This window comes from Phyllopteryx taeniolatus, chromosome 18, assembly GCF_024500385.1.
Source record: "Phyllopteryx taeniolatus isolate TA_2022b chromosome 18, UOR_Ptae_1.2, whole genome shotgun sequence".
NCBI classification, from domain to species: domain Eukaryota; kingdom Metazoa; phylum Chordata; class Actinopteri; order Syngnathiformes; family Syngnathidae; genus Phyllopteryx; species Phyllopteryx taeniolatus.
Window position 1 is genome coordinate 8,371,982 of NC_084519.1, and position 22,666 is coordinate 8,394,647.

The following is a 22,666-nucleotide window of genomic DNA, read 5'->3' on the forward strand; positions in this document are numbered from 1 at the left end:
TAGGCTCCAGCACGCCCGCGACCCTAGTGAGGAGAAGCGGCTCAGAAAATGGATGGATGGATGGATGATTAAATTGCTGACGCGAAGCCTCCGGTCCACCAGGTGGCGCTGCCTTTATCTCACTCTGCCACTAAACCATGATCATCTTGAAATAAGACGAAGAAGTTTCCGTTTTTCCTCTCGTTTGTTCGACTTCTACTTTATTTGTCTCAGCTTTTAAGTTACGATTTTTTTACGGAGACCCCTAAAACACGTTAGAGAAGCAACATCCTTTTTGTCGTCACTATTGTCAAATTGAAATGTTTTTAGGTGTCGTGCTTGTGTTGTGCCGCGCAAGCTAGCAGCTGGCATTAGCTCTGTTTGGTGGCACCTTGCAGCAAGTGAACGCACGTTTGCATAGTTTTTAAACGAACAAATAAACACGTTCACACCGTTTATTTGCGTTCCCGTCACGATGGCAGCCGCCTCCGTGGTTCGGCTGGTTGCTTGCTGACTGTCATGCTGAGATTAGCTCGTCTTTTCCGGGTAGTTACGTTAACGAGAAGCGTCTGCAGCGCCTCCGCCGAAGACATGGCCAAGGGAAAGTTTTTCTATGCCGTGAAGAAAGGATTCCAGCCTGGTGTCTACAGCTCCTGGTGAGAGGCGATTTATTAAAACAAAAAAAATCCCTCATGTCTTCGTGGAAATGCAACCTAGTGGCGTTTTGTGAACTGTCATTTGCCGCATTTTTAAGTATTTTTCAAATTCAGACCAATAAGACAAGAGCTAAACGTTTATTTTAGACTTCGATAATCACATTGTTCCTCGGTTAAGTTCGGCGCACACGATATGACTCATCTTTGTTATTTAATTGTAGCCAAATAACTACAAAAGAGAGCCTGACAAGTATGTACTTTACATTTGAAAAATCACACGACCAAACAAGTGTCGCAAAAGTACATTTGCTGAAAAAAAAAAAATATGATCTCGTCTCCATCAATCAATCCATCCATCCATCCACCCACCCGTGTTCTTTACTGCATATCCTCACAAGGGTCACAGGCTGCTGGAACCTATCCCAGCTATCTTCGGGCGGGAGGCGGGTCCACACCCTGAACCGGTCGCCAGCCAATCGCAAGGCACATAGAAACAAACCATTCGCACTCGCATTCACACCTACGGGCAATTTAGAGTCCATGCATGTTTTTGGGATGTGGGTGGAAACTGGAGTGCCCGGAGAAAACCCACCCAGGCACGGGGATAACATGCAAACTCCACACAGGTGGGGCCGGGATTTGAACCCCTGTCCCCAGAACCGTGAGGCAGATGTGCTAACCTGTCGGGCACCGTGCCGGCTGATCTCATCTCAGTTTACAAATTTGTATACTCAGTGTGAAATCTGGGCCCGTTAAACACACACAAAGCTGATATTCTGTTGTATGAATGGCAACAAATAGATGCACAGGTTAATTGTACCTCCTGTCAGCCATTGGAAGGCCATTTAATTGTTCTGCCTGTCACTTTATATCACTGGCATGGATAGAGGTACAATTGATGTGATGACGGTATCGCTTATCCTCTCACTAGGGTAGCGGGCATGCCGGCGCCTATTTCAGCTAACTCTGGGTGAGAGTCTGCGTACGCCCTGAACTGGTTGCCAGCCAATTGCAGGGTATATATAGACAAACAATCATTCACACCTAGGGGTGATTTAAAGTCTTCAATTAACCTACCATGCATGTTTTTGGACTGTGGGAGGAAACGGGAGTAGCCGGAGAAAACCCACCGAGGCACGGGGAAAACATACAAACTTCACACACGCAAGGCCGGATTTGAACCCAGATCCTCAGAACTAGGAGGAAGAAGTGCTAACCAGTCATCCACTATGTCTGATGTGAACCAATAAAGTGAAATTGGACTTACTGCCTTACAGAGTCAGGATCATAAGTGAGCATGATAGTACTACTTTAAATAATAATGACATGCATATTTTAGTTGCTAATATAACTAGTGCTGTTGAATGACTTTTATGACTACAGCTCCGGAGTTTGTTGTGGGATTCTCATTTGTGCTTTCAAGTTTAAAATTTTGTTTGCCCTGCAGGGACGAGTGTAAGGCCCAGGTGGACAAATTCCCATCGGCTTCCTTTAAGAAGTTTGCCTCTGAGAAGGACGCGTGGGCCTTTGTTCGAGGAGTGGAATCGTCTGCAGCTCCACAACTGCCCAAAGGTGCATCCATGGAGACTTCCACTTCATCTCAGCACTCAATTGTTCCAAGGTTATTCTAATAGTAGGGTTTCCTTCTCTGTTTAGCAGTGGAACCCGATTTGTATGTACTTCCGAAAAAAGGGCCAGAGCCTCTGGAGTACATCCCACTAGGCAAGAAGAGAAGTCGCATGGAGGAGGAGGAGCAGCAGCAGCATCAGAATGCCGTGGTGCCTTCCAAACGCATCAAAGAGAACCACAGTTCATCTACAGACAGCACAGATGGATTCACGTACATGGGTAGGTCCCATGTGTGTTTGTGTTGCTTTATGGGTGTGTTTCCTCAATTATATTCTGATATTTTTACTCATAAATTAGTACGTAGATGACTAAATTTGTTGTTCCTTTTCCTCTTCTTTCAGCAGTAGTAGGTATGCGCTTCTAGAAGTACATCAAACAATGGCAACACTTCTCTTAGAATTAATTTAGTGCAGTAATACTAATAATAGCATTAATACAGCTAATTACCCTAGGATTATTCTTGCTAATACAATTAATACGGTACACATTTAAAATTATTGGAGCCCATTTTATCTTTATTAAAATAAACTTTTTAAAGTATTCCCTAGTGCCCGTTCTCACTCTGTGGCTCATACTGTTTTCCAATTAAGACGCAAAGCATGATTGCTTCAGGCCGTTGATTCCGGTATTTGCGCAAGCAACTTCGGCATTCCATGAAACGGGAAAGAACTTCCTTCCGTGACGGGTAAATGGCGGATCCCTATAGCAGGAGACTGGGGCAAAGCACCCGTAGGAACTTTAAACGGCTACATCTTTTTCTGAACACAAATGTCACCAAAGATGACGAGAGCCGATGATTAGGCTTCGTTCGTGTTTACATGTTACATATCTGATTTGTATAAATAAAGGGTATACATGTATTTAACTTGTGTACAAAGACACCACCCATAAAGAAAACTTAATTTGTTTGGCTTCAAACCATCATGTCATCAACCCGTAGTTATGCTCGTTAGCGCAGCATACACAGGAAGTCTGCTAACTGGTTTGCCACTCCCAGTTGAATTTTACTGTAAACTAACACATAAAATAAAACAGAATCAGGCGTTGTATGTTTAAACACCAAAATGTTCAATCAAACCATACAAAAGTCCACCAGTTAATGCTAGCATGCGGAAACGCCATAGACTGACTAACAGAAATTAGCATAGACAATGCAAACAACTGTTACTTTAACACACGGAGCAGCAACACATTTAAACAGAGCATACAATAATACCCACCGTCATATATTCTGCTGACCAATAGCATAGATTTGTGAAAAAATATGACTTTGACCAAATTTGGACATAAAAGGTTTCCACCCGATAGTGACAATATTTACTGTATCTACAATGACTTTGCATCGTCTGTGTGTCCAGGTGACGCCGTCGTGGTTTACACTGACGGCTGCTGCTCCAACAACGGAAAACGTGGCGCTCGGGCTGGGATCGGCGTCTACTGGGGCCCCCAGCATCATCTGTGAGGAGACACTCAAACAGGTTATCGTGGGAATTACATTAATGTAAACAAATCGTCATTTTCAGGAACGTTGCTGAGCCGCTGCAGGGGAGACAAACCAACCAGCGTGCAGAAATCCAGGCAAGTTGTGCAATGTAGGGATGGGCTATTCATCTATTTTATCTATTTAATTTGCATTTATTTTTCAGGATGATTTAACCATTCCCCCCCCCCCCCCCCCCCCCCGCTATTCTTTTGATGAATTATTTTAGTTTAGCTTTTAATCAAAATTGTGTTCTTTTTTTTTTGCTGGGTTCATAGTACATTTTGTAGTTAGACGGCTCATGTTATGTTAAGTTGTTGGAACATTTCATTTGTTTGTGTAATTTATTAAGTATGCTGTTTACATGCATGTTTTGACTAAAGGAACAGATTTCTAAAATCATTTATTTTCACTATCTGAAAAAGAAAAAAAAAAATAAAGTAATCCCTAATTTATTGCAGGGTTTATGTTCCAGAAAACCCCTGCAATAGAAGAAAGCAAAGTAGTGACCAATTCTTTACTGCATTATTGATATACACTTTAAAATTTCATGCAATTCAATGTCAATATGTAATATTTTAGAGAAGTGCAGTTATTTATTTGTCCACTCGACTTTGCCATCCACACACTCTACACAAACACATGCCTTTAAAAGGCAGGTGTACTCTGTTTGAATGACATGAAAGTTAACCCAACGTGCAAAACAGGCAATTTGCTGGCAAAACTATTAGGCAATAAGCTTCACAGTGACGGTCTCTGCATTGTAGGCAGCGCAAAGCATCGTGGCACTTTCTGCTGCTTCCCAGAATTTGTTGCTCTTGTTAACTACAGGTTGTAGAAAATCACGCTAGATGTTGCTCTTTATTTGCATTTGTTCCATATTGTTATGTGTGTGCATTAGCTATACTGTATGTCGTGATAGGTTGGTATTTCTTTTTTTTTTTTTTGTTCTGGTAGGTCAAGCAGAATGGAAAATCTAAATCCCTTTTATGCCAGAACAGTTTTACTGTGTCAAAGTGGAGTTTTTAAGCTTCCGCTGTGGCATTATAATTGAGGTTTATTGAGAATCAGACATGATCAGTCGAACAGAACACAGTTTCTAAAAGGGAGAGAGAAACAAAGACAAAAGACAAAGCACTAATTGTAAACAGGATGAGAGAAGTAAATCATTACATTATCTACAACAATGAAGCATTAAATATTAGTGTTGCATGGGGGTGTAGTGCTACACCCTTTGAGGGAAGGACAGGAGAAGAAGCATGCAGGACAAGGTTTGTGAACCCGACTGTACAACTGAAGTGTGGTGGCATTAGTTATGTGAATTATAAGTCTACAGGACGAGAGTATAAGTGAGGGGATACACAAGCAATTTGCATATGCATGAGTTATTTGTCGCAGTAAGTGCGTGACCCCACACCCAGTGAAAGAGTCCTAGGGGTGTGTGCCTGAGGATACATGCAAGTGAATTGATACCGTTTTACATGCACAAAGACTGACACAAGTTGCCGCACCGCGGCGACTGAGGCCCCCACCCAATCATGGAGGGGCGGGATCAGGGCCAGGGGTCCACCCGAGAGCAGCCCGGCAGACGGGACACGTCCCACACCGAGGGACCCAGGGCGGTCCGCCGGCCCTACCGAGGCCCCCTGACAACCGGCCACACAGTGGGGGCCGCAGGGACCCAATGCCACACCCCCAGCCAACCCTACCCCCCCCCCCCCCCCCCCGCACCCCGCCCCCCCCCAGTCCGAGGGCGGGAGAGTATCCCTTGTATGTTGGAAAGAAGGGCAGATAGGTTGATATCTGTGAATGTATTTAATGAAACTCATTGTGGTTTATGCGTTAAACAGTGTCATGTCGGTCATTTCACTGTATTAGTAAGCAACTTGGTAACTTACCAAATATGTGACTGGAATTTGCTCAGTAAGGTTCTTTTTTTTCTGCAAGGTAAAAGAGGGTATCTGTCCTTATGAGAGTCATTGCTGCCACATTATAGTCAAATAGCCACCAATGCTAATGGAACCAAGGCTGTGCAAATGAGTAACTGCACTATGCTGATCAGCAAAAAAATATATATATTTGTTATGCACTGAATCTACAATAACTGTGATATAGAGAGAGATTACTGTATATGTTCTATGGAAGTTGATGCAAAAAAAAATACTAGAAGGGGAAAAAAAGCAAAAGAGATTTTGGATTATATCCTTGTCATTAGCTTTTTCCATAACCAAAAGGGGAAAAATAGATTTTAATCAGAAATCAGATTTTTGTGAAAACAATTGGAAACTATTATAAGGTCATATGGCCCAGTCTTAGTGTAATGTTTAATGAAAATGTTTTGTAATCTTTGTTTCTGTGTGCACCAGGCTGCATGCATGGCGCTGCAACAAGCCAAAGAACAAAACATCAAGAAGCTGCTGGTGTACACGGACAGCAAGTTCACCATCAATGGTGACCACCACAAGAATACAGAGTAGCATTTAATGTGAACATTTGTTATCCATTCATAATGAGTCACTTTGGGGTCTTAAGAAAGAGCAAAGTGTCAAGAGCATCACAAAGTGTCAATATTGTTGGGGTATGTGCTGAAGGTCTTGGTACCCTTTAGGCATCACAAAGTGGGTGAAGAACTGGAAGCTAAACGGCTGGCAGCTCAAGTCAGGCGGTACCGTCACCAACAAGGATGACTTTGAAAAGCTGGACCGCCTCAATGGGGACCTGGAGGTGGTCTGGGTATGTTTCGGCTGTGGCCTGTGAAAAGACTAGTCTTGTTTTTGCTTGTGATGAATTTTAACATACAAAGCAGCATGTGAGACACAAAGTAAGTGCTTTTTTTTATTGGTACAAATGTTTGTTTTAGGGCTGGCGATATCATATTTTTAGAATGAATTCTTGCGATTGTCTAATTGATTATTCCAGTAATCAGATACATTTATTTTGTATTATTAAACAACAATACCAGTGCAAAATATGCATCTGAGGGGCAGGTATTGTTTTCTTACACTTTGGGTTACCATCCTCACATCCTAAATTGTAGTATCTGTGACTTTGAGTGTGTGCGGCTTTATAAGGTGGTTCCCGCCCTGGTGAGTAATGTCTCAGTCAGCAAATGAGAACGTAGAGTTGGCTGCTCTGCACTGAGGTTAGCGGCTGGCTGTTAACTGGCAACCACTTAGTCTGCGATGGGTGCCCTGGTGTCATAAATATTGCAGAGTTAGTCAAGCATTTGCATTATGTTTTAAGTGCATTTAAAAGAGAGGAAAAAAAGAAAAAAAATGGATGGAAGCGCGTCAAGAGAACATCAAAGGTTACTTTGTGGAGCTGATGTCACGTCTCCATCTTCTCCCAGATACACATCCCAGGTCACGCGGGTTACCGAGGCAACGAGGAGGCCGACAGGCTGTCCAGAGAAGGAGCAGCGAAGTCCTCACATCAAGAACTCCACTGACTACTACTACGATGACATTTTAATTTCTGAGGTGGTTGTCACCTTCTCCGCATTCTTGTTGACTGAGGCTCTCCCTCTATGTCCTCTCGTTTTTATTAGTTACAATAAACATGTTTTCTGCCTCGTCCTCCATCTATGTTTGTTTGTTTGATGTAGCGTGAGGAAGATAAGACCCAGGATAACTTTGCTTTTCTAAGGAGAAGGGCGAGGGTGATAAATAGGAATGAAGTTTGCACAGAGGAGCACTGAAAGGTAGAGAAGATCCACTCTTGAGTGTCATCTGTGTGGGCGATGCCCGTCTTTTTTAGCAGCAAGTAATGCCATTTTTCGTCCACTTGGGAGCGCCCTAAACTTGAAGATTGTTTGCTTTCAGTAGCTGAGCTATGTAATAGACATGAGTTGTTTATAGTGCTTTAATACACTCTTGAAGACAAACTCCAAGGAATGGAGATGACTTCCTTATTGGTTTCTTGCCTTCCCACCTGCTGTTCTTGTTGCCTTGTTTCCTTCCTTCCTTGTTTCATTCCTTCACGTTGTCTTCCTTTCTTGTCCTTGTTCCCCTTTTTCCTTCTTTCCTTGTGACCTTTCCTTCTTTTCTTCCCTGTCCTTCCCTTATTGATTCCTTCCTTGTGTTATGTCCTACCTTTCATTTTTCCTTCCTTTAGTGCATTGTTGCCTTTCCTCCTTCCTTCCTTGTAGCTTTACTTTCTTGGGTTCACGCTGCCTTCCTTTATCCTTGTTGCCTTTCCTCCTCCTCTCTTTATTGTAACCTTACTTTTTTGCTTCCATGTCTCCTTCCCTTATTGTTTCCTTCCATTTTGCCTTCCTTTCTTGCATCGTTGCCTTTCCTGCTTCCTTCCCTTCTTCCTTCCATGTTGACTTCCTTTCCTGTGTCCTTGTTGCCTTTTCTCCTTCCTTCATTCCTTCCTTCCGTCCTTGTTTTCTTCATTATTGCGCTGCTTCCTTCCTCTGTTTATGTTCATTGTATGTAAACAAAAATGTTGAATTTTGGTCCTCTCCACTCTGCCCGTCCTTCCCCGGGTTATGTGTCCCGACCCGGTGGTATTCCTGCCGTCGAGTGTGGTTCTCTGTCAGGGGGCCAGAGGCGAGCCCATCTAAGGGGGTGAGAGCGCTTCTCGCTGGTCGGAGTTCATCTCACTCTGCACGTTCACCTCCTCGCCGGGATCGCCTCGGTAGCAATGCCGCCGCCGTGCTGACATGGAAATGCCGCTGGAGGGAAGGAACAAGCAGAAAGTGGAGGAAGTCAACAACACAGACGCAACAAGTTTTTCCACTTTTTTCGAGAGATGTTCTGTTGAGGTCGGCGCTCCCTGCGACTGACTGACACGGTGCGGAGGCTGGGAGCCGGCCGCCGTGTCCTCGACACCCACGGACACAAAACTTCACTTCTGTATACATTTGCGACAGCCGACATCCACAATCTCACTCTCGAGAGTTTGAGTACATGACTGAGCAGCACTGGACAAAAAACACAGGGGTTAGTTGTGGTGGCCAGACGAGTGACTGCAGTCATGTGACCTCACTGTCAACATCTTTGTTTCCCTCTAGGGCTGGGTCATGTAGCCTTTAAAATAAAATGTCCAATTTAACAACAACAACCAAAAAATGGTAATCTGGTTTTGAATTTGAATTTGCTTTAAACAATGTAAGCCACAAAAGAATATCCTCACATTTTGTTATCCTCCTCACAGGCCTCAAATTGTTCCTTTGACACACAAGTGATGAGCAGTTCAAGGTCAGGTATGTTCTTTTTCATAACTTTAATAACATTTGTAAACTGTTCACTCTTTTCAAAACGTTTTAGTGAGCTGAAATACTGTCAGGGTGACCAACCGATCGTTAAAGGCAATGTGATTTTCCAAATGTATCTTAATTCTCCCTAAAAGTGATGCTTGGTGCTTAAATCTGTCATTCAAAGATCTGAAAAATTCCACAAATACAATAAACATCTGGCATCTGTGTGTCAATGTTTTGTATTTTTTGCATACCTGCAATCAGACAGAGAAGCCTAATGCATGTTCTGCACTCACTTATTTGTAATCTGCTCACAATAATATCAATAATAATAACTTGGACATATATATCATCTTTCAAGGTAGCCAAGGGCCCTATATACTTGATTAATAGATACTTTATTCATCCCATGAGGGAAAAATTAAGTATTTTAACATGGTTAAATTTGAGGCCACAAAATCGCCTTACGTCATATATACTCTTGTTAAAGTTAAAATTAACATGAGACCTTGATAAGCCTAAAAATGATTTGATATTCTTAATGCTAACACACAATAGGAAATGCTGAAGACAGACTAATGAACAGCATGGATGTGGTGGCATTATAACCCTTTAGGCAACAGACGTTTGAACACACACAGTGGAGCGACACGGATAATCTGGCGTATAGACTTTATAGCTGCGAAGGATGACTTTCATTACTATGGCTCATTTCTGCGGCTTACCGAGGACTGACCATCTTGATTCGAGGCCGTATATCTGTATTATACTGTCACTTTGTGGGCAGGCCGCACACATGAGAAGGAGCAGCACAAATGTCCATTCAATTGAAGCAACAAAAAAAATGAATTCTTTACATTCTATTTAAATGTCACTATGTTTTTGTGAAGTCCAATATTATTGAGTGATATTTTGCTGAATAACATCCATCCATCCATCCGTTTTCTGAGCCGCTTCTCCTCACTAGGGTCGCGGGCGTGCTGGAGCCTATTCCAGCTATCATCGGACAGGAGGCGGGGTACACCCTGAACTGGTTGCCAGCCAATCGCAGGGCACATACTAACAAACAACCATTCCCACTCACATTCACACCTACGGGCAATTTAGAGTCTCCAATTCATGCATGTTATTGGGATGTGGGAGGAAACCGGAGTGCCCAGAGAAAACCCACGTAGGCACGGGGAGAACATGCAAACTCCACACAGGCGGGGGGATTGAACCCTGGTCCTCAGAACTGTGAGGCTGACACTCTAACCAGTCGGCCACCTGCTTAATAACATTACAAATATATTTGATAGGTTTTTTTGTTTTTTTTTAGGAGGAGGAGGCTAGAATGGATTAACAGCATTTCCAACACTGTTTTGAGTTACAACTGTGGTCATGGAACAAATTAAACTCGTATCTCAAGGCATCTATGCCAGCAACTTGTATTGACAGGAACGACATCCATCCATCCATCCATCCATTTTCTGAGCCGCTTCTCCTCACTAGGGTCGCAGGCGTACTGGAGCCTATCCCAGCTATCATCGGGCAAGAGGCGGGGTACACCCTGAACTGGTTGCCAGAAAATCGCAGGGGACATAGGAACAAACAACCATTCGCACTCACAGTCACACCTACGGGCAATTTACGGGCGTTGTCAATTAACCTACCATGCATATTTTTGGGATGTGGGAGGAAACCGGAGTGCCCGGAGAAAACCCACGCAGGCACGGGGAGAACATGCAAACTCCACACAGGCGGGACCGGGGTTCCCGGTCCTCAGAACTGTGAGGCTGACGCTCTAACCAGTCGCCCACCGTGCCGCCACAGGAATGACAATAAAACGCTTTTCCACCGTAAGGCAAAACGTATTCTATTCAATTCTCTAACAATAACTGCCACTCATATGTAGACAAGATTTCATGATGGCGATTGTGACATGGCGACAACAAAATTGTTTCACCTGCACGTAAACAAAGAATGAATCAAAATGTCAGCTGAAACATGGCAAGAGGGAGATACGATCTTTAAGGAAGCCGCGAATCTTCTGCTTGGGTCCTCCAGCATCCATCAGGATTCAGTCAGTCGGACCTTAGTCAAGCCTCCGCTTCTTCCACGCGGCCCAGTCCAGTTCACGCTCACACTTGGCAAGTTCTGCTCATGCGGGGTTTCATTACCATATAAGAAAGTTGACATTTTGGCGCGCTCTGCAAAGCTAGCCCACGGCCATCTTGACATTTGTGAGAAGGTTGAATCCTAACAAGACATTGCAAAATAAGGAAGGACGCCTACTCGCACATTTTACACCACCGGACATTTAAAAGTGTGCATTGAAACTTCGAATTTCTTAATAAAACAATGAAAAATGGAATGTCTGTGGTAGATTGTTACATCCCGTCATGGTAATTCATAAAGGTACAATTTTGGCAACTGGACTCTAAAGACTTTTTCAGTTGCTAGCATCAGGGTCTGTGCCATTAGCATTGAGGTCACGCGGGCTACCGATGCAACGAGGAGGCCGACAGGTTGCTTCCATGAGCTTTGTTACCGGCATCATTTTTGTTCCCATTAGCATTGCTAATGATGTAACGATGATGCCAACATTAGGGTTGCTACTGTTTGCATTGTTGCTAGCATCATGGTTGGTGCCACTGGCATTGATGCTAACATTAGGCTTGGTGCTATTAGCGTTGTTGCTAGGATCAGGGTTGGTGGTTGCTTCTCACTTTTGGGGTCAATGTTGACTTTTTTAAATTTTGTTACGTGATTGTGTTGACTCATGGTGTGGTTGTCTCTTGGGTCTCATGTCATTTTCCACTCTTGTGGCGTTATTGCTTCTCATGACGTCATCTTGACTTTGGTAGCAAAGTTGACTTTTTTGGATCTTATTACGTCGTCGATTTGACTCTCATGGGGTGGTTATGTCTCATGGCTCTCATTACTTGGCGACGGACCAAAGTTATCAAGTGATATCCCTTGGCTAGTGTAGTATTGAGGTGCATTAGATATAAAAAGAGATATTTCCCTGGTGAGTTTGTAGGGGAAAAGTCCAATAAAAGGCTTTATTGCACATTTGTGTTTGTGGACATTTTAGAAAGTTCATTTGTAAACAGAATGAAGGGAAAAATAATGGACTGGCTGCCTGGTACTCGTGTTCTCCGGCTGCATGTGGAGGTCAAAGTTCAGCGTCGGCCGCCCATGCGCCCTGCCGGGGGACCGTGCGGCCGCCGCCATCTCGCCGCTCTTATCTGGCTCCCGTACGCCCCGCCGCAGGCCGGCACCGGCCCCGCTCTAATTGACTTTCTCCCACTGAGCCAGGCAACACGCTTCAGGCAGCAGCTGCAGAAGGATTTATAAAAAAATTTAAAAAAAATAAAAAAACACCCACACCTACTCTGTGCTGCAAACACGTCGCCATGGCACAAATGTGATTTGGTGGTTTAAGCGGCCGTGAAGCGTGTGAGCATGACGCATCTGTCGGCGGGGAGAGGTGCTCGGAAAGAACCCTCTAAAACGCAGATAAGATTTTTTTACACCAGGCCTGTTTACACAAGTCACAATTAAACTAAAAACAGAGGGTGGTTCTTGTTGTTTACATTGGCGACCAAACTATTGTTTGTCTAATTTTGCCCTGACATTGTCTGTTGACCAGTCTATTGATTACCCATATGTTCTGACGTTGACTGATGACCTGTGCATTTTGGTCCGTATGTGCCCAGTCTGGCAATCAGTCCATTGTTCATCTATATGTTCTCTGCTGTGGACTGGTGGTGACCAGTCTATTAGTTTGTCTGCATGTGCCAGTCCAGGGGATGTATTCCATTGAATGGATGGCGATTAAACTATTTTTGATCCCCAGTCCAATTGTGTCGTGTTAATGTTTTCCGTTAATTATGTCATTTTGTGGCATTATAAAGACACTTAACACCGCCACAAGGGGGCACTATTTTTTCCAATTTTAAATGACACTGGTGATATTTCTGTGCTACAAGTGTGTGTGACGCTAATCCAGATGCTAGCAAAGAATTATAGTGATTGAGGTTTTAATTTGGCATAACTCGGCGATAATAATGCAATCAGTCTTTTATTTGAACCCTATCTAAGTAGGTCAGCCTCTTCTCTTCAAGCTCACTCTGCCCGCCTCTCTCTATCTGCGTGTCCTCAGATCACTGCAGGCTGTGGTCACAGGGAAGACTGAGACGGTGAGAGGAAGTCATGTGTGGGGATGTTTGCAGGGAGGAGGAGGAGGCGGAAGATGAAAATGAAGGAAGGAAGAGGAAGGGGCAGATGGATGCGAAGGATAAAGAAGGGAGAGGATAAGGTATGAGGAGTTGGAAGCTGTGGAGGAAGAGGAAGATGGAGGAAGTGGAGGAGAATGATGAGGAAGATGGAGGAGGCCGAAGGAGAAGGAAGGAGGAAGATGTTGATGATGATGAGGAGTAGAAAAAAAGGATAAGGAAGAAAAGGCAGAGGAGGAAGGGGAGAAAGAAGGAAGGATGAAGAGGAGGAAGGACAAGAGTATGCGGAAGAATGAAGAGGAGGAAGGGGGATAAAGGATGAAGAGGAGGAGGAAGGGGAAGGGCAAGAAGAGGAAGGAAAAGAGAATGAAGAGGAGGAAGATGATGTTTGAAGGGGAGAAGGAAGGTTGGAGAGGTGAAGGAGGTTTAATCGGATAGAAGAAGAGTATGTAGAAGAAAAGAAGAGGAAAAGGAACGATAGAGGATGTAAGGATGAAGAAGAGAACAAAGAGGAAAAGGAAGAACGGGGAGAACAATGAAGAAGAGAAGGAAGAAAGAGGCGGAAGGGAACATTAAGAGGAAACAAGGAGAAAATGTAGGCAAGGATGAGAAAATTGGATTTGAGATGTCAAAAATGTTGAAAATATTGGACTGCAGACGTGAAAGAGTCCAGTCATCCTTCAGTGTGGACAAACATGTTGAACACATTTTCGCTCAAAATGTTTCGGGAGAAAAGGTTCCGTTAATGCAACAAATAGGAGTACTCGTTGATCATGTAAATGCTCAGTGGGCTGGAATAAAATACGGCACTTTGCCCGCCCCTGATAAATACTTATTTTAACAGGTGCTACTTTGCATGCCAAACGTTTTACCAGAGTCAATGGGGAAAGATTTGTGCACCCGAGAGTGGAAGGGTGTCACGAAATCAAACAACAGAGATGAACGAAACAACTTTGTCATTAACTATATACTATTTGTCCTACTAATTTCAAAAAGTTACACATATATTTCAAAATATTTTCATCCGAGCAATATTTTATTTTATTTTATGTCTCAAGGAAAGTAATGGGGTGACCATCGTGCGTGGTGGGGAAGCTCCCTAGCACCCTCTATTGACCAATCGTCACTGATATTGTACATTCCCCTCCGAAAGTATTGGATCGGCAAGGTCAATTCCTTTGTTTTTGCTGTATGCTGAAGACATTTGGGTTTCAGATCAAAAGAGGAATATGAGACAAAAGTTCAGAATTCCAGCTTTTATTTCATGTATTTCCATCTAGATGTGTTATATATACGACTTGGGACAGAGCAGCTTTTGTTTGAAGCCACCCACTTTTCAAGGGAGCAAAAGTATTGAACAGACATTATTAAATTAACTTAAAGTGAATAACATTTAATATTTGGTGGAATAACCCTTACTTACAATAACTGCATCAAGCCTGCGACCCGTTGGCGTCACCAGACTTTTGCATTCTTCATTTGCTTTTCCAGGCCTTTACTGTAGCCTCTTTCACATCTTGTTTGTTTCTGGGGGTTTCTCCCTTCAGTCTCCTCTTCAGGAGGTAAAATTCATACTCTGTTGGGTCATGGTCCGGTGATTGACTTGGGCAGTCTAAGAACTTCCACTTTTTGCCCCTGATGAAATCCTTTGTTGTGTTGGCAGTGTGTTTTGGGTCATTGTCTTGTTGCATAATGAAGCGTCTCCCGATTACTTTGGATATTTTTTTCTGGAAATTGCCAGACAAAATGTTTTTGTAGACTTCAGAATTCATTCTGCTGCTACCATCATGAGTTATATCATCAATAAAGACTAGTGAGCCCGTTCCAGAAGCATCCATGTAAGCCCAAGCCATGACATTTACCTCCACCATGCTTCACAGATGAGCTTGTGTGTTTTGGATCATAAGCAGATCCTTTCTTTCTCCATACATTTACCTTTCCATTACTTTGGTAGAGGTTAATCTTGGTCTCATCAGTCCATGGAACCTTGTTTCAAAACTTTTGTGGCTCATCTCTGTACTTAGCAAAATTCAATCTGGCTTTCCAATTCTTTTTGCTGATGAGTGGTTTGCATCTATTGGTATGGCCTGTATAGTTCGTCTCTTGAAGTCTTCTTCGTACAGGGGATTGTGATACCTTCACCCCTGCCTTGTGGAGGTTGGCAGTGATGTCACTGACTGTTGTCTTTGGGTGTTTCTTCTCAGCGCTCACAATGTTTCTGCCATCAACTGTAAAAGTATTGGGGAGGGAGAAGGAAGGGGGATAGCCTTGGCCGACCTGTTCGATGTCTGTTGCCCAGCACACCAGTAGTTTCTTTCTTTTTCAGGACATTCCAAATTGTTGTATTGGCTATGCCCAATCTTTGTGCAATAGAGTAGCTCTGATCGATTTTCCCTCTTTTCTCAGCTTCAAAATGGTTTGCTTTTCTCCCATGGACAACTCTCTGGTCTTCATGTTTGCTTAACAGCAAATGCATTTTTCTCAGGTGAAACCCAAAGCCAGAAACAAGCAATATCTAATGTTTAACCAATCAATCTACAGTAAAAGGCAACGCCTGAGCAACTAGAAACACCCATCTGTCACATGTTCCAATACTTTTGCTCACTTGAAAGATGGGTGGGTTCAAACTAAAGGTGCTTTGTCCTGAGTTGTTATTTACATCTAGATGTAAATACCATGAAATAAAAGCTGGAATTCTAAACTGTTGTCTCATATTCATCTTTTGATCTGAAACCCAAATGTCTCCTGTATACAACAAAAACAAAGAAATTGACCTTGCCGTTCCAATACGTTTGGAGGGGACTGTATATAGTATATACTGTATATAATTTACGTACATTGCATAACTGTCAATTTGACATCCGACACTCATGTCAACTTACTGTATTATTAAAACAAAAAAAACACATTCAAGTACACGCTCAGCAGCCATTTCACTTGGTTCACTGTAATACATGAGCTGTACAGCTGGCAATATTAATCATATTAATGTAACACTTTGCATTGATACTGGGAGATGTTTCTCATATTTGACCAAAACAGGTCAACTACATTTTTAGGCAAGCATTTTGTTGATTTATTCAGCACGTTGTGCCTTATGACTTTTTTTTTTTTTTTTAAACTTCATTTTCTTTTGTTTTTGTTCCGTAATTTTATATTTCATTTTAGTATTTTAAACAGCACAAAACGTAGTAAATTTTGTAGTTGGTACATTATTCTTTAGCATCAGAAAGCCTGTTGATTGCCCTTGTTATATGGTGCCACATTTGTAAGGAATATTCTGTATATTTGTGGGATGAGCAGCAGAGCCCTTGAATGAAAAAGTGCCAAACAATTTATTTTGCTCTTTGGATTAGATGACTGAAGTTTGAAGCTGCAAAGCAAATTGGTGATTTATTGCAGGTCTACCTAAGGAAGTGTCCTGCCCAGCTTCACACTAATGAAATATGTAAAGATTCACGAAAGTAAATCTTGGTCCAACAAAAAGCGGGCAGCAAGTTGTTCTTTGTTCCCAGTGGTAGGCACGTGCACGCAAAAGACATCGCGCACGCGCACAGGCACGGCTCAAAAAAAAAAAAAGAGGCGCACGAGTTTGCGTGCTCCCGCTGCGTCATTTGTTTTGCGTGCGCGCGCCCGCCGAAGCGAGAGGAGGATACGGAAGAGCGCGCCAGCCAGGGAGTTCAACCTTCTTCTTCTGCAGTGTCTGAACGTCCCATCTTTCGCCTCCTCCGCCTCCCCCTGCCGTGTCTGTCTGGCTTCACTCCATCCTCCACCCCTCCTCCTTCCTCCCTCCTTCCTCCCTCCCTCCAGTGAAGGCATGGACAGATAGCGCGCGACAAAAGGTAGAGAGAGCAAGTGGAGAGACACAGAGGAAGTGTGCACACGTTCCGGCTCTGAGGAGCGAGAGGAAGAGGAGAGGAAGAAGAGTCACCGCCTGCATCGTTTCTTTTCTGGTATGTTTTGCTTTTCCTTCGTCATTCCCGAACACGCGCACGCCCCACGGCTCGCCTCCGCACATTATCAATCCCTGCGCGTGCGTGCGCATGTGTGCGCGCGCGTGCCTGCGTCTTGAGGTGACAGTTGTCGGCGGCGTGCACGCGCCTCCTTGGGGACAATTAATGTTGGCGGCGTTGCGTCGTCCTTTGGAGACACTTGTACAGATTTTGCTTGCGTGTGCAATGCGACACCTGCATCCTATGGCCGCCGTAATCTGAACATATTCCTGCGCCTGCATGGATTAGTTAAAACATTTTTTTTAATGTTATTGATTATTTTCTCGTGTCGCCCAAAATGTTTCATTCGTGTGTTATTGTGTCACACAGCATAAATGTTTCTTATGCATGTCAGCTGTGACACTGACCTAAAATCACTAGACACTTCATTAGTTATGCACACAATCTATTTTAAAAAATAGAAATATTCGGAACGCCTCTCCGTGAGGCGCTCTCTGACAGTGTCAATCCAAATTCCGCATTCATATCAGTTTTGATTTTGTATTGCTCACATTAGCTGGTGTACCTATTTAAGTGACTGTTGAATATGTGAATTCTTGGAGTGTTTTAAGTCTGCTTCATTAGTATAAAAAGGATTTAATGTACTGTACTCATTCACTAAAAGCAAAGTTGGTTATGAAAATGTTAACAGTCATATTTACTTTAGTTTGCAGTCATATCAAATATGACAATGACAGTAGACCCTACAGTATGCCCAATGCAGGAATGTTGCCATTATTTTAGCATTGGACATTTTATTGTGAATAGGTGCATGATAGTGTTGATGTAGGGGATTTACTGTGCTTGGATTAATCATAATCATGTTGATTTTGACTCAACTTCGGGGTCAGAGGGAATGTTGTTACCAAAATCAATAATCAATCATCCTGAAAAATGGAGTTTTGAGTTGAGTTTTTATTAAGTGTAATTTTACCTCATTGACTGGCTACAGTTTTAAAGCATTTTGATGGATCTTCCACCACCGAATATTGTGTCCTGTGACAATGTAAGTACCAAATCTACCAAAAGAAAAAGTAGACCCTCTTCTTTCACCAGAAAAAGGGGTTCTCGCTTCTGTTCTTTAGTACTTAGGAGCAGAACATGGGAAACACCAGTTTCTGACCAAGAAAAAAAGCGTTTTTTGTGTGTGAAAAAGAAACATGTCAGTCAGAACAGTGACTTTGATGCTAATATTTTTTTTTGCTTTTGTGACACCTAAAACTATAAAACAACACAATACGAATCAGAATCATCTTTATTTGCCAAGTATGTCCAAAAAACACACAAGGAATTTGTCTCCGGTAGTTGGAGCCGCTCTAGTACGACAACAGACAGTCAATTGACAGAAAAACACTTTTGAGACATAAAGACATTGACAAAAAACAGTCACTGAGCAATAAAGGGTTGCTAGTTATCTGGTAATGCCGGTAAAAAAAAATTGGACAGTTGTGCAAAAAGATGCAGAGTCATCTAGCACTTAGAGCAGTTCGAAAGACTAATATTGCAATAGTCCGGTGCAATGACCATTGCCGAGACTTCAAGCGAGTAGTGCGATAATCTGGGACAACGTTGATTGTGCAAATGTTGCAGATATTCCAGAAACAAGATTGAGAGGGCTTTTTATGGCAAAATAATCATTTATTCATTGATACACAACTAAGAAACGTGTCATGAGCGACGTTGACTCGGCGCGTGGCTCATCAGTGGCATTTTTACATGGCCATCTTTTCTCACCATCGTGGGACACACTCTCTGCTACCTACTGCGACACATACGTTATTTATACCATACATACAGTTGAAACCAGAAGTTTACAAAGATTACATAAAAATATATTTGCTAAATGCCAGATGAATAAGTGGATATTTTTTTGGACAATTTTTTTTTTATTACTTTCTTCAAAGTCAGAAATTGAAAGACATTGTATTTGGTATAATTTCCTTTAAACTGTAGAACGTTTTGGATATCCTTCCACAAGTTTCTCACAGCGGCACGTTGGGCGACTGGTTAGAGCGTCAGCCTCACAGTTCTGAGGAGCGGGGTTCAATCCCTGGCCCCGCCTGAGTGGAGTTTGCATGTTCTCCCCGTGCCTGCGTGGGTTTTCTCCGGGCACTCCGGTTTCCTCCCACCTCCCAAAAACATACCTGGTTGGTTAATTGAAGACTCTAAATTGCCAGTAGGTGTGAATGTGAGTGCGAATGGTTGTTTGTTTATGTGTGCCCTGCGATTGGCTGGCAACCAGGTCAGGGTGTACCCCGCCTCCTCCCCGATGATAGCTGGTGACAAAACTGGTGTTACTGAACCAAGTTCATAGGTCACCTTGCTCGCATATGCCTTTCCAGGTCAGGTGCGCCCAGGATTTAACTTCCTGGCTGATGTCTTAAAATGTTGCTTCAATATTTCCACATAATGTTCTTTCCTCACGATGCCATCTATTTTGTGAAGTGCACCAGTCTTTCCTGTAGCAAACAACCCCACAACATGAGGTTGCCACCACCTTATTTTAAAGTTGATATGGTTTTCTCAGGCTTGCAAGCTTCCCTCTTTTTCCTCCAAACGTAACGATGCTCAAGCAGTTGAATTTTAAGTTTTCGTCAGACCGCAGGACCAGTTTTTGTGCCTGTATGAATTTGCAAACTGTACTCTGGCTTTTTGATGTTTATACAGTATATCACAAATATGAAACTAATCACTATATATTTCTATCTTAAATGTTCCCTGATATTCTTAACCTTTTGATTTAAATATTTATTTTCTTTCAGAAGTTGAACATGACGTGGAACATTATCCAACAGTGTAAGACAAATAAAGCGTGTATATATTCATAAACATGTATGATCTGACCACGCAAAAGTTTTGAAGTTTTCCTGTTCCAATTTATGTCCAGGGAGTTTGTAATGAGGGTCCATTAATTTAATCATGCATTTGCATCCCTTATTTCAACTGTGCTCACTGGTAGCATGTCTTTCGGATGGAAGAGGTGCAATATGACATAATTGACAAGAAAGGCCAGAAAAGTTCAGCAGTGTGGTGTTATTTTGGTATTGTAAAGTCTCACAAGAAACAGAGTAGTTTCCCACGTCTACAGCAGTAGGCTACAAACATTAGCGCCTATTAATGTGCAGTGTGCGTCAACCTAACGGCGCATGGTTCTATTGACATCACACGATTAGTTCAGCGCGGAGCAAGTCACAATATTATTGACTATTTGTATTGTTTGCCAACATATCGAAGACTGTCTCATGTTTATCAAGGAAACGTTATTTGGACATATGCATCTTTATTGTTTAATTATCGCCAAGCCCAACTTATTGAAGTTATGATGACTAGGTTAGTTGGTGATTGTTGTGTTAGCTTCGGGACATACCTGGCTGTGTCTCCAGTTAATGAACGCATTGGATGTTCATAGGAGTTTGGGTTTGTACCGTACCAACACCGGAACATAAAAGATGACTGTGAGGACTCGATAAGGAGCATTAATTTTCTGAGGAATGGGAATTGCTGAGATGTACACACTTCTGCCATTGTCTCCATATGAATGGTTACACTCTGCTGCGCACATTTCGCCGGCCCCGGAGTCGGCAGCGGACTTGAGAAAAGGTACGTAACATGGCGTTGCATTTAATGTTCACAATCTTAATTTCAGACATATTTTGACGGACTGTCTAAGCCGCTAAACAGCGACACTGAGATGCCTACAGAGCACGCCGCCTCATCATTTTGTTTGCATCATCACAACATCCTGTGTTTCGGCTTTTTTGTTTCAGCGACAAAAGTCTTTTCGCCGAAAACCAACAATGCACTTTTGGGCTATTTTCGGACGAACATTTTTGGGGGCCGAAAAGTCAGTGCATCACCAGTGTTCATACTTGTGTATAATTTTTTGAAACAGATGGACATTCGGGCATTTGGAAATTGCACCCAAATCAAATCAACAAATCTGTTCCTAGTATCAAGTGACCATTCGATTGTTTATCTGTGCTCTGCCATTGATTGGCGAGTGGCAACCTCTTTTGTTTGTCTATATGTGTCCTGACAATGACTGGCGACCAGTTCGATGTTTGTCTATCTTTGCCCTGACATTGACTGGAGACCAATCCATTGTTTGTCCATATGTGCCGTGCGACTGACTTGCGACCAGTCCATTGTTTGTTTATAAGTAGGCGATTGGACTTCGAAATGTTTTATTACTTCGTAGAGAATATTTGCTTTGTTCCAAGATAACACAAATTTATCATTGTGCACGTGTGTCTCTACTGTAACGTGACACATACACACGTAAACACACACACACTCACGCACACACACACACACACACACACACACAGTGTGGAAGATCAGTTTGGTTGTGTTTGTTTTGTTTTATTGATGCGGCGTCGCTACTGCACATCAGTGCACGTTTGTTTGCTGGCTTTCAGTCTGTCTGCTGTCATAAGACATAACAACAGTGTGTGCACTGTATTGTGTGCATTTTTGCGCAGGTGTGTGTATTTGAGTGAGCGTGCGTGAGAGTATAGGAGCGCTGCATCAGACTGTAGCAGACAGGCTGTGTGTCAGCCTGAATACTAAACAGTATGAGACTCCTCTTCACACCACAACGCCATATACAGTAGTGCATGCATGCACACGGGCGCACGCTAAAGCTTTGTGATTGTAGGCTCTTTTACGGGATGAGATCCAAATTTTAATTTCACAATCTCATATTTTGCACAGTTCAATATTCTTAGAATGTTCGCAAATTGCAATCGCAAATGTCAATTTTTTTCCTGTTTTAAAAGTATTTAAAGATGTATTCCCACATTTTTACTTTGTTAAAAGATGTTATTTCTTTTCACATTTGAATGCCCTCAAAAAAGTTATTACTTTTTTTTTTATAGTTTATGCACTTAAATAGATGCCTACCCACATTTACTTTCATTAAAAAAAATAAAAATTTCTTAATTTTGTTCACAATTTTATGCACTTGAAAATGTATTTTTCTACAATTTCATCCACTTTAAATGTGCTATTCCCAAAATTTTCACATTCATTGTGCTTTAAAAAGTATTTTTTAAAACATTTAATTGGCTTAAAAGTTTATTTTTCCTTTGTTTCACATTTTAATTAGCTTAGAGAATTTATTTTCCCCCCCACAATTTTACACACTTAAAATTCGATTTTAAGCACGTTTATTTTTTGACAATCTTATGCACCTAAAAAAAATTTTTTTAATTCTCAATTTTATGCACTTAAAATTGTATTTTTTATTTTTTTCACAAATTTAATGGACTTAAAATCTTTTTCCCCTTTGTTTCCACTTTATGTCTATGTTATTACAGTTTTATGCACTTAAATAGTTTATTTGTAATTTTTAAATATTTTATGTGCGTAAAAATATTTTTCATTTTTTGTGCTTAGAAAAATGTATTCTTAATTTTCTTCACAATTTTATGCACTTAAATTTTATTTTATTTTTTTTCACATTCTTTGTGCTTAAGAAATCTATTTTGCTTCCCCCCCCCCCCCCA

General features: G+C 42.2%; 2 protein-coding genes across 4 annotated transcripts in view; both read left to right on the forward strand.

The window, feature by feature from the left end:
- The first annotated feature begins 126 nt into the window (after positions 1–126).
- rnaseh1 (ribonuclease H1) lies at positions 127–7,319 on the forward strand. Of its 2 annotated transcripts, none has more exons than XM_061754566.1 (8): positions 127–635; positions 2,083–2,207; positions 2,295–2,483; positions 3,623–3,722; positions 3,788–3,842; positions 6,111–6,195; positions 6,353–6,477; positions 7,094–7,319. In XM_061754566.1, the coding sequence occupies exons 1-8, from the start codon at positions 499–501 to the stop codon at positions 7,190–7,192; spliced, it is 915 nt and encodes a 304-aa protein (XP_061610550.1). In that variant the 5' UTR covers positions 127–498; the 3' UTR covers positions 7,193–7,319. The 2 variants fall into 2 exon arrangements, with proteins under 2 accessions (XP_061610550.1, XP_061610549.1); XM_061754565.1 differs by having other exon boundaries at positions 128–635; positions 2,292–2,483.
- Positions 7,320–16,802: 9,483 nt separating this feature from the next.
- myt1la (myelin transcription factor 1-like, a) overlaps positions 16,803–22,666 on the forward strand; it is a 52,427-nt gene continuing 46,563 nt past the window's right edge. The window contains exon 1 of one of the 2 annotated variants that reach the window (XM_061754477.1): positions 16,803–17,120. The gene's annotated coding sequence lies outside the window, so the exon portion shown is untranslated. The remainder of the gene's footprint in view (positions 17,121–22,666) is intronic. The other variant, XM_061754478.1, reaches the window with a different exon arrangement.